The sequence below is a fragment of the Falco rusticolus genome, chromosome 2, assembly GCF_015220075.1.
Source record: "Falco rusticolus isolate bFalRus1 chromosome 2, bFalRus1.pri, whole genome shotgun sequence".
NCBI lineage: Eukaryota > Metazoa > Chordata > Aves > Falconiformes > Falconidae > Falco > Falco rusticolus.
In genome coordinates this window covers 30,858,921-30,872,186 of record NC_051188.1, presented here as the reverse complement: position 1 = coordinate 30,872,186, position 13,266 = coordinate 30,858,921, and the positions used below count along the sequence as shown (strand labels likewise).

Sequence of the window (13,266 nt, the reverse complement as noted above, 5' to 3'; positions counted from 1 at the left end):
GAATTGCATCAGCCAGGGATTTTATTTTTTAGTACCCTGGTCCTTAGTGCTAGCACAGCTCTGTACAATAGACATGACTCCAACAGCCATTTTCATTTACAAAGAACATGCAATGTGTAAGGTCCTTACACAGTTATAAGTAGTTCAGTTTTTCTATGAACAGGTAAATAGGCTTATCTGAGTAAAAAGAGGAAAAAAATGACAAGTCTAAAAACTTCAATCAGCAGAAACCTCTCTAAACTCATCTCAGAGGGAGAGAACTAGAAGTATCCCTGCAATGGCCTGGGTTGAAGTTTTGCATATAGGCGTCATATGTGCAAGCGTTTCTCCATCCAGCAGCAATAGTCACAGTGTCCTTTTAGATCCCACTAGCAATTTGGTCAAACACTATTGATAAAGATTCCTGCCTTAAATTCATCACTGCAGTATCTCAGATTCCAGCAGTTCACTACGTAATGTTCTAAGAAGAGCATATCACAGGTGCATATAAACGTGGAATGAAAATACCCTTTATTAATAATGTTTGTGTGTGTATATATAATATATATCTAGGCTTTGAACTGTTAGGGGAGGCAATATCTAAGAAATACCTCTGTTTAGCAAGAAATGGATTGAACTTTTAGAAATGGTTTTTATCCTTCATATTTTGAACAAGGTCTTTATGTAGGATACTAGGGGCCAGGCTGACCAACAAGGGGTGCAACCAGCCAGCTTTGCCCCATCACACCCATAAACCATTTCCAGTTTCAAAGGCAGAGCTGATGCCAGTGCAATCGCAAGGCAGTGTTACCAGCGGAGTTCACAGAATCATAGAGCATGGCGGCAGGTGGAAAAGGCCTCGTTCAAACCATGGCCTTGGTGTCCCTGAGGCACTCCTGAAGGGACACTGTCACTTAAGTCCATCTGTTGCTCTAGGTGGTACTCTAGGGAAGTTGTTCTTAAGGCCTGGGGCCTGTAGGGCGGCAGCCAGACAAGAGCTGCCCCACAGGGCATGGGGCAGGTCCATCACCACTTTACTCCTGTTAGCACTTGTGCTGGGGCTTTGAGAGGGACAGGTGGGCTCTAGATGACACTGATAGCAGGGGGCTGATGGCTGCTGCATGGTGCAAGGGATGTCCGCGCACAGAAGAGGCTGGCCAGGAGAGCTTACACCCTCTCCCTGGTTAATCCTGCCTGTTACAAGCAGGGAAATGAGGGGTGATTCAGGCAGATGTTTTTACAGTCCAGGAATTTTACAGCCTGTGGGCTTTATTCAAGCTGCAGTACTTGGACTAATATCCAGAAGCTCCCAATTTAGCGGTTTTAGTGCCTACATTTCTGTCATCCATCTCCAGAACTGATTTTCTTATAATTGCAACTTAAGTGGTAGAGGTCTGTGATAATGTAGAAATAAGCAGCTAGTCTTGAGGTCTTAATAAATAAAGTTTTCCCTGCATCACAAATATTTCATTTTTATGAAGACTAAAAAAGTAGCAAGCTTCTATCATATCTGAGCAGTAAAAGTAAAAATAAAAAGGCTTAGTTTCATTTGCAGTGAAAGCATGACTTCTATTCCCACTTGCAATTACCAAGAAACTATAGCAACAGTTTTAAGTGGGAAAAATTAAGATAATAAAATTACTTAAGACTGTGTAACAGCTGGAAACAATGAGTCAGGACTGTTTGACTGGGCAATGTTTCACAAATTACCATCTGTCTATGACCTACACTTTAAAAGCTGTTGCAGCAAGATGTTTAGAATATTGTCAGATCAGATGAGAAATAATCATTAATACTATATTTAACTTTGCAGTGTTTCTTTTTTTTTCCCCAGTAGAAGCTGCTTTTCTTCTTTCCTTTGTCATTTTATTCCAAAAGCCCAAAGGCTCCATTTAAAAGAAAAACATTTTTGAATACAGGATTAAAACATTCAAATCAGTGTATCTAACAAGGGGGGAGAAAAACAGCGTAGCAATTTACATATGGTTTTAGACATGCATGTGCCTTTCTTTGGAAGTACATACATACATTTTAAGTCTCACTACAGTTTAGGTGTAGGTAGTTACTACATGTGAGGCTCTGGGACAGAGGATTCAAGGTTATTTGAGCTCGATTCATCTGCTGCCTCCCTTCTTCTCCCTCCAGTTGTAATTTGAAGCATTCTGAGATTGTTTTGGTTATACCTGCTTATGGAGGGGGGAGCCCGAAATACCTTGCTTGATGAAAAAAGGTGCCTAAAATTTGACTTGAGAAGGTGCTTGGCCGACTAACTATTTTAGAAAATTAGTATTTACACTGAGGCTGGTTGTCAACTGTTTCAAAGGATATGATGTTCCCTAAGCATTAATGCACAGGGTGTTGTAAGAGCAACACAAATTCTCTGCCTATCATTTGGTTAATCTAGGGCCTGGCTCTAAAAGCATGTTAAAGCAGCTGTGAGGGAAGATATCCTGGAGGGTGTGTTCCCTTCTTGCTGACAGCTGGGAGGGTCTCCGCTGGCTGTGACCATTTTCTGAGATGCTTTGCTCTCATTTTAAATTCATCTGTGCTCTTTCAGCCAGTTGGAAGGAGATGGCAATGGACTCATCTGTGGTTTAGGGTTTTAGCTCACTTTTCCAAGCTGGTAGAACTGCCTCGTTGTCTGTGGTTCAGCTATAGATTACATGTATTTCTAGACTCCAAACCTTTCACAGAATCTGGTATTATCTGATTACAAGAATTATTTAAATGTGCTTAGAAGAAGGGTAAAGTTACTGTCACAGTTTTACTAGAATCATAATAAGGAATGTCTAATCCCACTACAGTCTACAACTCAGACATTTAATTTGGAGTTGATGTGCTTTGATTTGCCTCAGAAATCCCATTTGTTGTCCTCACTTTACTGTAGTTGCTTTAATTCTAATTATGAACCAGAAAAATACTGTTTCCTATTTTAAATTAAGTTAATGAATATAAAGGAAAAGCCTGAACAAATGAATAAAGTGTGTGAATCTTTAAATACTAACGAATTTTTATTGTATGCCATAGTTGTACTCACATTGTTTTTTAAAATCTGAAGCTTTGACAGCAACCTCACTAAAACTAGTTGCTTTACAGACGAAAGAAAAATACGTGCATGTAGGAAGAGTCCTTACATACAAATATTTTTGCTTCTTCCAAGAAGTTGTAATCATAAAAATATGAAATTAAATGTGCTCGCTTGCAGCAGCGATCTGCCTTCTAAACATGGACTGCAGACGTCTGCAACTGCAGACGGCAGAGTAGATTTTTAAGATCTGTGAATTGGGGCATTGGGGATTTGAATCTCATTGGCTTAAAATCCAGAAGATGCCCAAAGCCTGGAGATTTTTTTACATTAAATGTAATTGCAATGCACAGCGTTAAAAGTTACATTTTATTTAGGACTTGGATGAATTTCAGGGTGAGAGATGGTTATAAAGGATTTGAAATTTCTGTCCTGCTCTACACCCATCCGGTTACTTATTTCTAATGCACGGGCTCTGGTTCTTCCCACGTTACAGAAGAGATGTTACCGGCTGCCTCCAGCTTGCTGAGCACCTGAAATACCCGCCATAGCCGGATTGTCGTCCCTGGGGTGACCGAAGGGCCCTGAAGGGCCTGCCCCGCCGCGGGGGCAACTGCTCGTTTTGCGAGGAGGCGGCGCCCAGCACCTCACCACGACGTCCCTGCTCCCTCGGTCACCTGTCACCTGCGGCAGTCAGATGCCATCGCTCCTGCTGCCTTTTCAGCCGTGAGTCACCCCAGCCGCGGAACCCAGCCTGGGAGGGCGAGAAGCCCCAACCCCGGGACCGGTACCCACCCGCCCCGCCGCTCCCTCAGGGGCCCGGCCCGGCCCCGCCCGCCGCCGCCGCCCTCGAGCCGCGCCCTCACTCCAGGTCGCCCATCCGCCCGAAGCGGAGCGGGCTCCTATTGGCTAGCGCGGAGAAAGGCGCGCGTTCATTGGCTGAGCCGGCTGGCGCGGGCAGCTTCTCTTTCCGGGTGCCGAGGGGGCGCGGTCGCGGCTCCTCGCCGGCGGGTGAGGCGGGGGAGCGGCAGCCGGGCCGGAAGTGACGGCGCAGCGGTGACGCAGTTTTCCCGCGGTTTGGGCGGCGGGCAGGGGAGCGGTAGCCGGCGGCCCGTCGTTACTGCCGCCCGCGGCGGGCGCTTGAACGGCGGGGCCCGACGGCCGCGGGCCGCCATGCCGCCCAAGTCCCCCCGCAGGGCGGGCGCCGCCAGGAGCCAGCGCGCCAGCCCCGACGGCGGCTCCGCGCCGCCCGCCGCCCCCCGGTGAGCTAGGCGGGCCGCGGCGGGCCGGGCAGGCGGCGGGCCCGGGGTGCTGCCGGGGCTCCCCGCCCCCGGGGGTCCGCGCTGTGCCTCCCCCCCGGGCTCCTCAGCGGGGGCGGCCGGGGCGCCCCCCGGCAGCTGGCGCGGCCGCGCGGGGCTGCGGGCCGGTGTGGGGCCGGAGTGCCGCTGGTGACGGGTTTTGCTCTCGCTAGGCTGGAGGTCGGCGAGGCGGACTTCGTCGCGCTCTGCGATGCGCTGAAGGTGTCGGAGGGCGCGAGGGAGAAGGCGTGGCGGACCTACGAGAGCCTGTCGGCTGCGGACGGCGCCCCGGTGAGTACCGCCGTGTAACTCGTCCCGCTTGTCGCGTCTGGCCTGTGCCCCCTCAGCGAGCTGTGACCCGGCCGGGCTGGGGGACGAGTGCCTCGCAGCCAGGGCTCCTGTGGCATGGCTTTGTTTTTTCCAAGGGCGGTTAGGCTGATGTTGGATGGTGCCGTGCACGTATCTGTATAAACTGGTTTCTATACATCTCCCTTTTAATATTTTCCCTTAAAGGTCTGGACTCTAGAATTCTTGTAGGTTACTACTAAATGACAGTAGACGTCACCACCATGTGATCGGCAAATTCTTCGACCCGCAAGTTATTTCAGATATGTCTGAGTCACTTTCTACAGGTCATCTCATCGTCTCTTTCTGTGTATTTCTTCTTCCTTTTTTATGAGGCTGCAGAAGGGGTCTGGAGAAGGCTATTGCAGAGAAAGGGATGTTTGTATGCTAAACTGTTGTTTTTTTTTTTTCTTTCTACTACATAATGTTAATCTGTACGTACTTACTGTCGCGGTATTTCCGTTCAAAGTTAGTCATTGGGCATGTGTAAACAGATTAAAGTGTTATGCCCTTTCCTGATTCCCCGCCCCCCCTTCTTCTCAGTGTATTAGTGCTGACTCAGAGAACAGCTACAATAGAATTAAATCATGACCAAAGCTTTGTTATACAGAACTGAATTAGATTTAAAATACTTAGCTGGGGTAGTGTTTGCGCTGGGTGGTCCAGCATCCATGTATTTGTTGCGACCTCTGCTTATTCTTCTGCAACTTGAGCTGACCTGCCACAGCTATGCTGTCACTAGGAATACCTTATTGTCTGTGGTTTTTAAACCGCAGTGTGGGTATACCAGCTCTTGGGGCATTTGGGTTTCACAATGCAATACAGTAGCAGTGTGGGAGGGAGACTGTGTACAGCTCTTTCAGTAACAGGTACATTTCTGACCATGGATGTTCCCAGAGAACATTTACTTAAAAGCATAGTCAAGCTCCTCTGTATGAACTAAATTAGAAGTTTTCAGTTCTATTGAGTGAAAAAAACAAGGCAGGTTGTTGGTGTAATTCTGCAAGCTTCACTTGCAGGCGGAATTTTGTTTTTACTGATCATTACCTAGTGGTGACCAAGCAAGACAGAGGACATTTGAAACCCTTCCTTTCAGCATCTGAAGATGACCTCCTTTACCTATTCAAACGTGGCAATGACTAGATAGTCATTATGACATATAGCTAATATGTATTGTCTTGCAGTTGAAATGCAATTTCATTTTTCTATTTCAACTATGCTAAGAGCCTTTCAGCGTATAGGAAAAAATCTGTGTTACGTTGTGGTTCAAGGCCTTTTCCTCAAACTTTCTAAAGTGTCAGCAAAGTGTTGAAATGACAAAGCTGGCAAGCATGTGTTTCCCTGGGGACCTGGCAGGCATAGGAGTTGCTGCTTTAGCTGAGACCAGTGCAGGCTTCCCTTGAGTGTTGGTGAGTCAAGTAAATTAACAGCCTGATTAAGTGCTGCTTCTCTTTCAGAGTCAAGCTGTTATCACCGGGAGCCCAGCTCCTCAGGGTGACACTCTGGTTCATGTTGCAGGGACTCATGAGAGGAGGCTGTGTTTAAATACCTACTCCTTTCTCCCCTCTGGTAAAGGTATTGTGTTGGAGGGGCTGTCCCAGTGTTTGTCCTGCAAGCACCAGCTGTATGTGTTTAAATCAACATGGTTCAGTGCTAACCTGTTCACCTCTGAACTGGAACAGAGGCTGATTATGCAGCAACTTTCTGTTCTCAAGCAACAAGGGAAATAGCAGGACGCCAGCTGTCCAAATACCTACAAGATCATGTCTGTGTTCCTCAAGTCAAACCAGCTACAGGGTTAGCTTAAATCAACAGACTGCTGATGGAATAGAGGTGGCATCTAATGATCCCACTCTCAAGCCGTTTACAGAGCATAAAGACCTGAAATCTTACTTTACCTGGTGCACTGGCCTTGTTCTTTGTGGTTGATCTCCGAGTTGCGTTTGCCAAGCCTCTGAGGATGTGGAGGAGACTTGCAGTGCTAAGTAGGAAGTGGTGTGGCCCAGACATTAGGTGCAGTGGTAACTGGCAGAGAATCAGGGTGCAGATGTGGGCTTAGACCTAGTCTGAACGCCTGCTGTATCCTTGTTCAATGAATATTTAGTGACTTAAAGTGAAAACATCTGTTAGTACTTTTTGGGTCACTTAGGGTACACGTAATCATGTGCAAAGAGACTTTGCAAGCAAGGTATATGTAGCTTGCAAGTATAAAGCAATTGTTTTTGGCACACATACGCAAAAGATTGTTAGAGTGTAGTAACTTATCAGCCTAAGTGTGCCTGCACTTCAGTCAGACACCTAAAAGTCTTTGCTGGCCAGGTGGGCATCAGTCAGGAGAAGAAAGGTTGGTGTCTGCTGCTCCCTGGAATGAATCCTCTGTGCCAACACCCGCTGAAGCCACTGGTGCCGCTGGAACTGGCTGACTCGCTGTCTTTTTTTCCTTCAGGATGTCACATCTTTCCACATGGATAGTTTTTCTTTTGTGTCTTGGAGTTGCTGATGATCCTACTTCTCGCTGAAATATCTTTCTTACTTTGCATAGCTCTGCATTGTAGCTTTTCTTACTGTGCTCTCAACTTACCTGTTTCTGCAGCAGTTTGGGTTGAGGATAATACAGCTACACCTTATCACAGCTGGGACTTGAATCCTTAAAACAGCTGAACCCCTGTGAGAGGTGTAGAGGAGGAGAAAGGTGACAGGAGAGAGATGGCTACGCAGTCTTTCTGGAAAATGAGGCTGACTTGTAGTTGGAAAAACTAGACCTGCAGAGAGAGATTGTTTAAAACAATACAACTATCTGTTAAATATGGTGGTGTTTCCCTTTGTAGCTGTAGAACATAAAGCTTCCCTCTGTGACAGCGAGAGTTTAATGACACACTTCTACAATAAAATAAAATCTCTTGGATAAAACCCCAAATGCTAGTTCCAGAAATGTCATACTGAATCAGTGCTGTTGGTGTATGGTATGAAGGAAGGTATCTGATGCATGATTGGGAAGGTGTTTTATTTTTAAATCTGGTGAACTCCTGCACAAGTTTATTGTAACCCTGGAAGTGTACATATAAATAAGAGCTTTTACATTAATGTTGTACAGAGACTTTTGTTCTTTCTCTCATTTCTTTTTTTTACCAAACCAAGCTACCTAGTTAAACAAAATGTTTTCTTAAAGTTGCAGTTCTTACTGTCTTAATTTCAAAACTGTTGCATACTGACAGTTGTTGGCTTAACAGCTGGCTCTGATGCTTGCTGCTGTTGTACTTTTATTTTTTTTACAACTGTCCTGAAATCTGTATTATGAATCAATAGTGCCTGTAAACTCTAGATGGAGTGAATAGATTCAGAGGAATTACTAGTGTACTTTGAGCAACATGTGATTGTTAGAGTAAAAGACTAGGAGAGGTCCAGGAAGCCATACTAATACTGCTAGGAAAAAGTTCAGGGCATTTGTTACGTTCTGCTACTGTTTGTTTTGGTTAAGAACAGCAAAAGGAGAATCTGAAGTAGCATGTTGGGTGATGTAAGCAGGAAAAAGAAACGTGAGTGAATTGTTGTTTAATACATTGGAAAGAACCAACATGAGGAACATATGACATGGCGACTAAATTGGAACCAAACTTCTGCAAACAAAATTGAAGTGGTTTAGGAAATTGATAGAAATTAGTCTGCCAAGGACCTTGAGGCGTAGGGTCTGGTGTGCTTCAGCCTCCTCAGTGCAGCTTGCTGTAGCATGTGGTGTGTGGGCAGGAGCTTCCTTTTGTTGTTTGCTCTTCATAGCAGTGTTCGGGAAGTGTGGCCCGCTGTTGTCCTGCTGCTGCTCAGCTGTTCAGACTCATGAATTCCTGAGTCACTTTTATTAAGTGTCTGTCTAACCCACTATTAAAAAATTCTGATAATGAAAGATGTGCAGTCTGCATAGTTAGGCCTTCCTAGTTTAACTTCCTTTGCTCATGAATTTTTTCCCTAAGTACTACACTCATCTGTTTCTGTGTTGTAATTCAAGCCAGTGGCGATTATTCTGTACCCTGTGGCTGTGAGGAAGTTATTGCTCCCTTCCCCCCACCCCCCCTGAAAGACTAGCATCTGAAGATGTTTCTGTCATCTTTCCTTCTTTCTAATTGCTCATCTTAAATTCTGAAGTTCTCTCTAACTGGTGACTTACACTGGTATGCAAATGCTGTAGAGTGTTTGATTTGCACAAGAGTTGAAGTATGGTCTTAGTGAAGAAAACTTAAAAGATGAACTGTAGTTTAAGTGGAGGAATGAAATAATTAGTTCCTAATGCTCTGTATAGACCAAAAAGTTTGTGATCAGCAGGTCAAATGTTCCCAATCCATAAAATTTCACATTTAAGTTAAATCAGTTCCTTTTGGTTGTAGTTTCTTATGAAAAATAAACCACTGTAGCTGGTAAACCACCTATCCTCATGTTAAAAGACACGCAGAGGCTTCTGGCTTTTGGCAAAAGCATGAAATGCATAGGAATTGTCTTTTTCCACTGAAGCTTTGGATGGATGACCAAAATTACATGTATTTTAGGATCCTCTGTTATTAAAGAAAGAGCTACTGAAAGTCCCAAAGAAAACATAAATCATCACCGTGGCCTCTTGCTGGTCATACTCAGTATCTTCGAAGCAGATGTATTGCCTGTATGTGTTGTGCCCTTGTGCTTTAAAAGCATAACTAACTGGCCTACAGGGTTTTTTTATTCATCTTCTGCCTGTCCTGGGGAAAGACTGATGTACCCTCCAATCCTGCTACATGAAGAAAAGTGTAATGGGAAGTTTTCATATTGGAAGAACTAGTTTCATTGGTTCAAAACTTTCTGTTGACTTCCATTAGTTAGTATTATATTTGAATTTGATTTAAACTGCTGCAAACAAATAGTAATCTTCCATTCTAGACAATGTTCAATAGAAAATTTAAATCCATACTTGCTGAAAAGTGGAGGATCTAACTGTCTTTACGCAGAACTTCATATGTGTAGGTGGTGCATACAGTGTTCACTTTCAGAATTTTTTACTAAGATTTTTTTCATGCTAGTTTTAATTCTGATCAGTTTTCTGTCGTGAATGCTTCTTGATTCTTTTTTCCTGCCATCTTTCCTGCCCTGTAATCATAAACATACCTGTGAATGTTTCTTGTATCCTCTAGCTAGTTCTCTATATTGATAGGGACGTGGTAGCTGAGGTTTCAGTAAGTCAGCAAGTTCCACACCTTCCCCTTCAAAAGTTCGTTTTTTAGTATTTATAGTGTGACATCCTCTATCCCATTTAATTCAAGTGCGGATCTGTGTTTGCTGTTTCTCATGTACATTTCTCTTGACTTTCATTTACGCATCGTCATTTCAAGTTCCTATTCCTGGATCACTTTTGCAGGCTGACATCAAAACTGTTATCAGTGTTGGCAGAATAATAAACATCTTTAACTGCAGATTAGAACTGAGACTTCCTGTGCCCATCTCATCATGAGTGGTTTAGCACTGGAGAACTTCTTGAAGGAGAGAACGGAAGTTACTTCTCTCAGTGCCTTTAACACCCTGCCTCTTCTTTCCAGACGTTGTTGCAAGAATCCCAATTCACAATAGTTCAATTTGAGCATTTTAAGCCTGTGACTCCTGCAGGTTGTTTTCACTAGATTTAGGCAAACTGGCGATCTGATGGATTAAATAGTAGTAATAGTAAGTCCAGAATGAGAAACAAATACTTCGAAAGAGTTTGTAAGAGATCTTTTCCTACAGAAAACTATACTGATTCAACAGAACTGAGCTACATTGCCCAAAGTTATAGCATTGGTTCCCCAGAATCTGAAATAAAAACTATGTAGACTACTAGGTACTAAATAATATTTGAGTTAGTGATTGGTAGGCTTTGATTTGAAATAAGGTCACTGGAAGTCATCTTAACTGAAACTGACTGACAGTCAAGGGCAAATGTTGAACAATTGTCCTGCCAGTTTTCTGTAGCAGTGCTTTATCAACAAAGATCTTGAGTCAAGCTGTGGTCAAGAGAAAAACCCTCAGAAATGCATTTCTGGCTGTGAGTTTGTCTTACGTCCATTCCCATGCCCTCAAGTCCATCTGGGGTGGATTTTTTGACTATTAAAAACTATTAATTTGTGTCTCAGAATTGGCTCCCCTGTAGTTATGACACTGGCAAAATAGTTGAGTGGAGTGATGCTGCTGCATTTTTGTTCTGTGGTCAGCTTTAACTCCTTTTGTAGGAAAGAACTTGAGAAATGTCTGTGAGCTTTGGGAGGGAAAGGATATGAAGAGAATACTCAGGAAGACTTCCTTACCTCTTCTCCCTTTCTACCCCATGATGTTTATGGTTTGTATATTAAAAATCACTGAAATCCTCATGCACAGGTATGGGCAGATAATCTTGTTTCCTGAGTAACGTGCAGTTCACCTGCATCTTTGGATGTTTTAATCAGCAGTAGCTGATGGGATAGTCCCAGTCTGGTGTTTTTTCATGCTTTCCTCGCTGCCTCAGCTGATGTTAAGCAGCAGGCAGGCTTAGGCGTGGCTTACCTTTTCTTTGCTACTAGAAAAAAAAATTAATCTGTTTATCCTGGGTTCTGTGTAATTTATTTTTTTTTTGTTAGGCCAGCAGTCATTCAGCATCTTCTGTCTGGTTGAGAAGGTGCCCAAAGCATCCTGTAACGCCAGCAGTCGGTATGGGAGTAGACCCAATACGAGTTTGGTTTGCTGTACGCTGTAATGGTTTGAATCTAGTAACAGGCTGCCTCTGGGGCTGCGGTCTTGTTTAATGGTAGAAACAAATGAGGTGTTACCCCCGACCATACTGGATAAGGAGTTTAAAGATTGTTCTTGCAAAACCAGACCTCACTCTTACCAAATAAATCATTGCTATAGCCTTCAAGCATTCATCTTCCAGGGTAGAGCTAAGCTGCCTAGCAGAGATAGGCTTGTTTGAACAGGCAGCAAACCAGGAACAGTTTCACTGCTTCCTAGCACTCTGTCCTTCTGCCCTATGAGATGATTTACAGAGCGGCGTCATGGTCCGAGTTTGCAGGAGCACGAAGTGAAGGAAACTTATTTATTAAACAAGGTCAACCGACTCCAATGGCAGTGGTGTTCTTGGTAAGCAAGTAGTTGTCCTCCTTCTCAGTAGGTCATTACTTAGCTTCAACACTCAACGCTTTTTATATTATGTCACAGATACACTAATGCAGGAAGACAAGACATCCTCATCCTACAGAACGTTTTTTTGTTCTTGCGTGCCTGGTAGCTTGTTGTACCTGTCAGCAAAGGATTGTTGAGACTGGCTGAGACTGCGGGAGTGCATTTCTTAGCAAAGTTTTTCTTCGGTGCAAAGACCCCTCGAGAGCAATATTTTTGCCTCATCTTTAGGTTGCTGGTGGTATGTGATGGTACATAAACAAAGAGACAGTGACTTTGATATTAATATCCATTCCTTTATGTATTATCAAATGCATCTGTCTGTTAATAGCTTCTTTCAAAATCGTTTTCTGTTGTACAACGTGTTGGAATGCAGGAAGAAAGTAGTAACTTAAATAACAGTCAGTTACCATGTTGTTGAAGGTGGCTCGTTACTTTAGCATTGAAGCCTGTACTATAACTCATCAATTGCACAAATCGATAAAACTACATTCTCTGGAGGAGGCCCCAGCCAGTCTTCATGGATGTATAAACAGTGGTCCCAAGAAAGAAGCAGAACAATTGAGGAAAAATATAACTGTTGTTGACGGTGTTAGTAGAATTGTTGTGTCATTTATGGGCATGGCAAGCTATTTGTTACAGTTACACCTCTGAGTAAGTGAGGACATGATCAGGTGCTGAAGAGCAGAGCCTTTCAGGTTAGTTTTGGAAGACCCCGTAAGATGGAGGGAGCCAGGTCTGGTGAAGTCTTATTCTTGTTTTGGGCGTATTTTCTAGTCACCTGGCCCCTGTGGCTTGCAGGGGTGTTGTCTAGGGGGCAGCTAGGTGGAGCAATCGGGGAAAGGATTAAAAAAAGCAGGCCAGGGAGTGAGCTAAGGCTAAGCAGCATAGAAAAGCATAGAAGTTTGGTATTTCAGCTTGTTCATTTCTGGGGGTCTGTTTCAGCCGCACCCTCTAACAGATGTCACATCTGACCTATTGCTGCTGAAGGACATACTCAAGTGCCGCTCCTCTGCCGTAGTGCTGTGGGCCTGGGTGGTGTTGGAGGTTTCTTTACAAGGATGCCAAATGTCCGAAGAATATTTTATGAGTTTTCTGTTCTAGGAGTCTTGCAGGGCTGCACCCACACCTAGTCTGTCTCCAAAATAGCTTTCTTTCTGAAACCTGTGATATACCTGCTTAAGATTTTAATTCCGTGCTTCTGCAAAACGTCGCGTTCTAGAGGATTTCTGTTGAGATGCTGTTTTCTTGGAAGGGTACTGGAATCAGAACTGATGCCAAGTGACCAGCTTGTGAACCATCAAGAGTGATCTCCCTGTGGGTGGCACGCCTGTCACTGCGGGGTGGCTTTTCTTTGTGAAGGATGGTCGGTGACAGCCTGTACTTCTAAGCAGTGGAAGACAGACCTTAAGTGCGGATGTATGGTAGGAAAATGCCTGAAGGTGCTTGTTACTATCAGGCTTTACTAAGCAAAGAGAC

General features: G+C 44.2%; 1 protein-coding gene across 4 annotated transcripts in view; it reads left to right on the top strand.

Annotated features, from left to right (window-relative positions):
- The first annotated feature begins 4,065 nt into the window (after positions 1-4,065).
- Positions 4,066-13,266, top strand: part of RB1 (RB transcriptional corepressor 1) — an 82,216-nt gene continuing 73,015 nt past the window's right edge. For 3 of the 4 annotated variants that reach the window (XM_037375919.1, XM_037375918.1, XM_037375917.1), the window contains exons 1-2: positions 4,067-4,266; positions 4,476-4,593. In XM_037375919.1, the coding sequence (XP_037231816.1) occupies positions 4,178-4,266; positions 4,476-4,593 (207 nt within the window). In that variant the 5' untranslated portion in view covers positions 4,067-4,177. Of the gene's footprint in view, positions 4,267-4,475; positions 4,594-13,266 lie in introns of all 4 variants that reach the window. The other variant, XM_037375920.1, reaches the window with a different exon arrangement.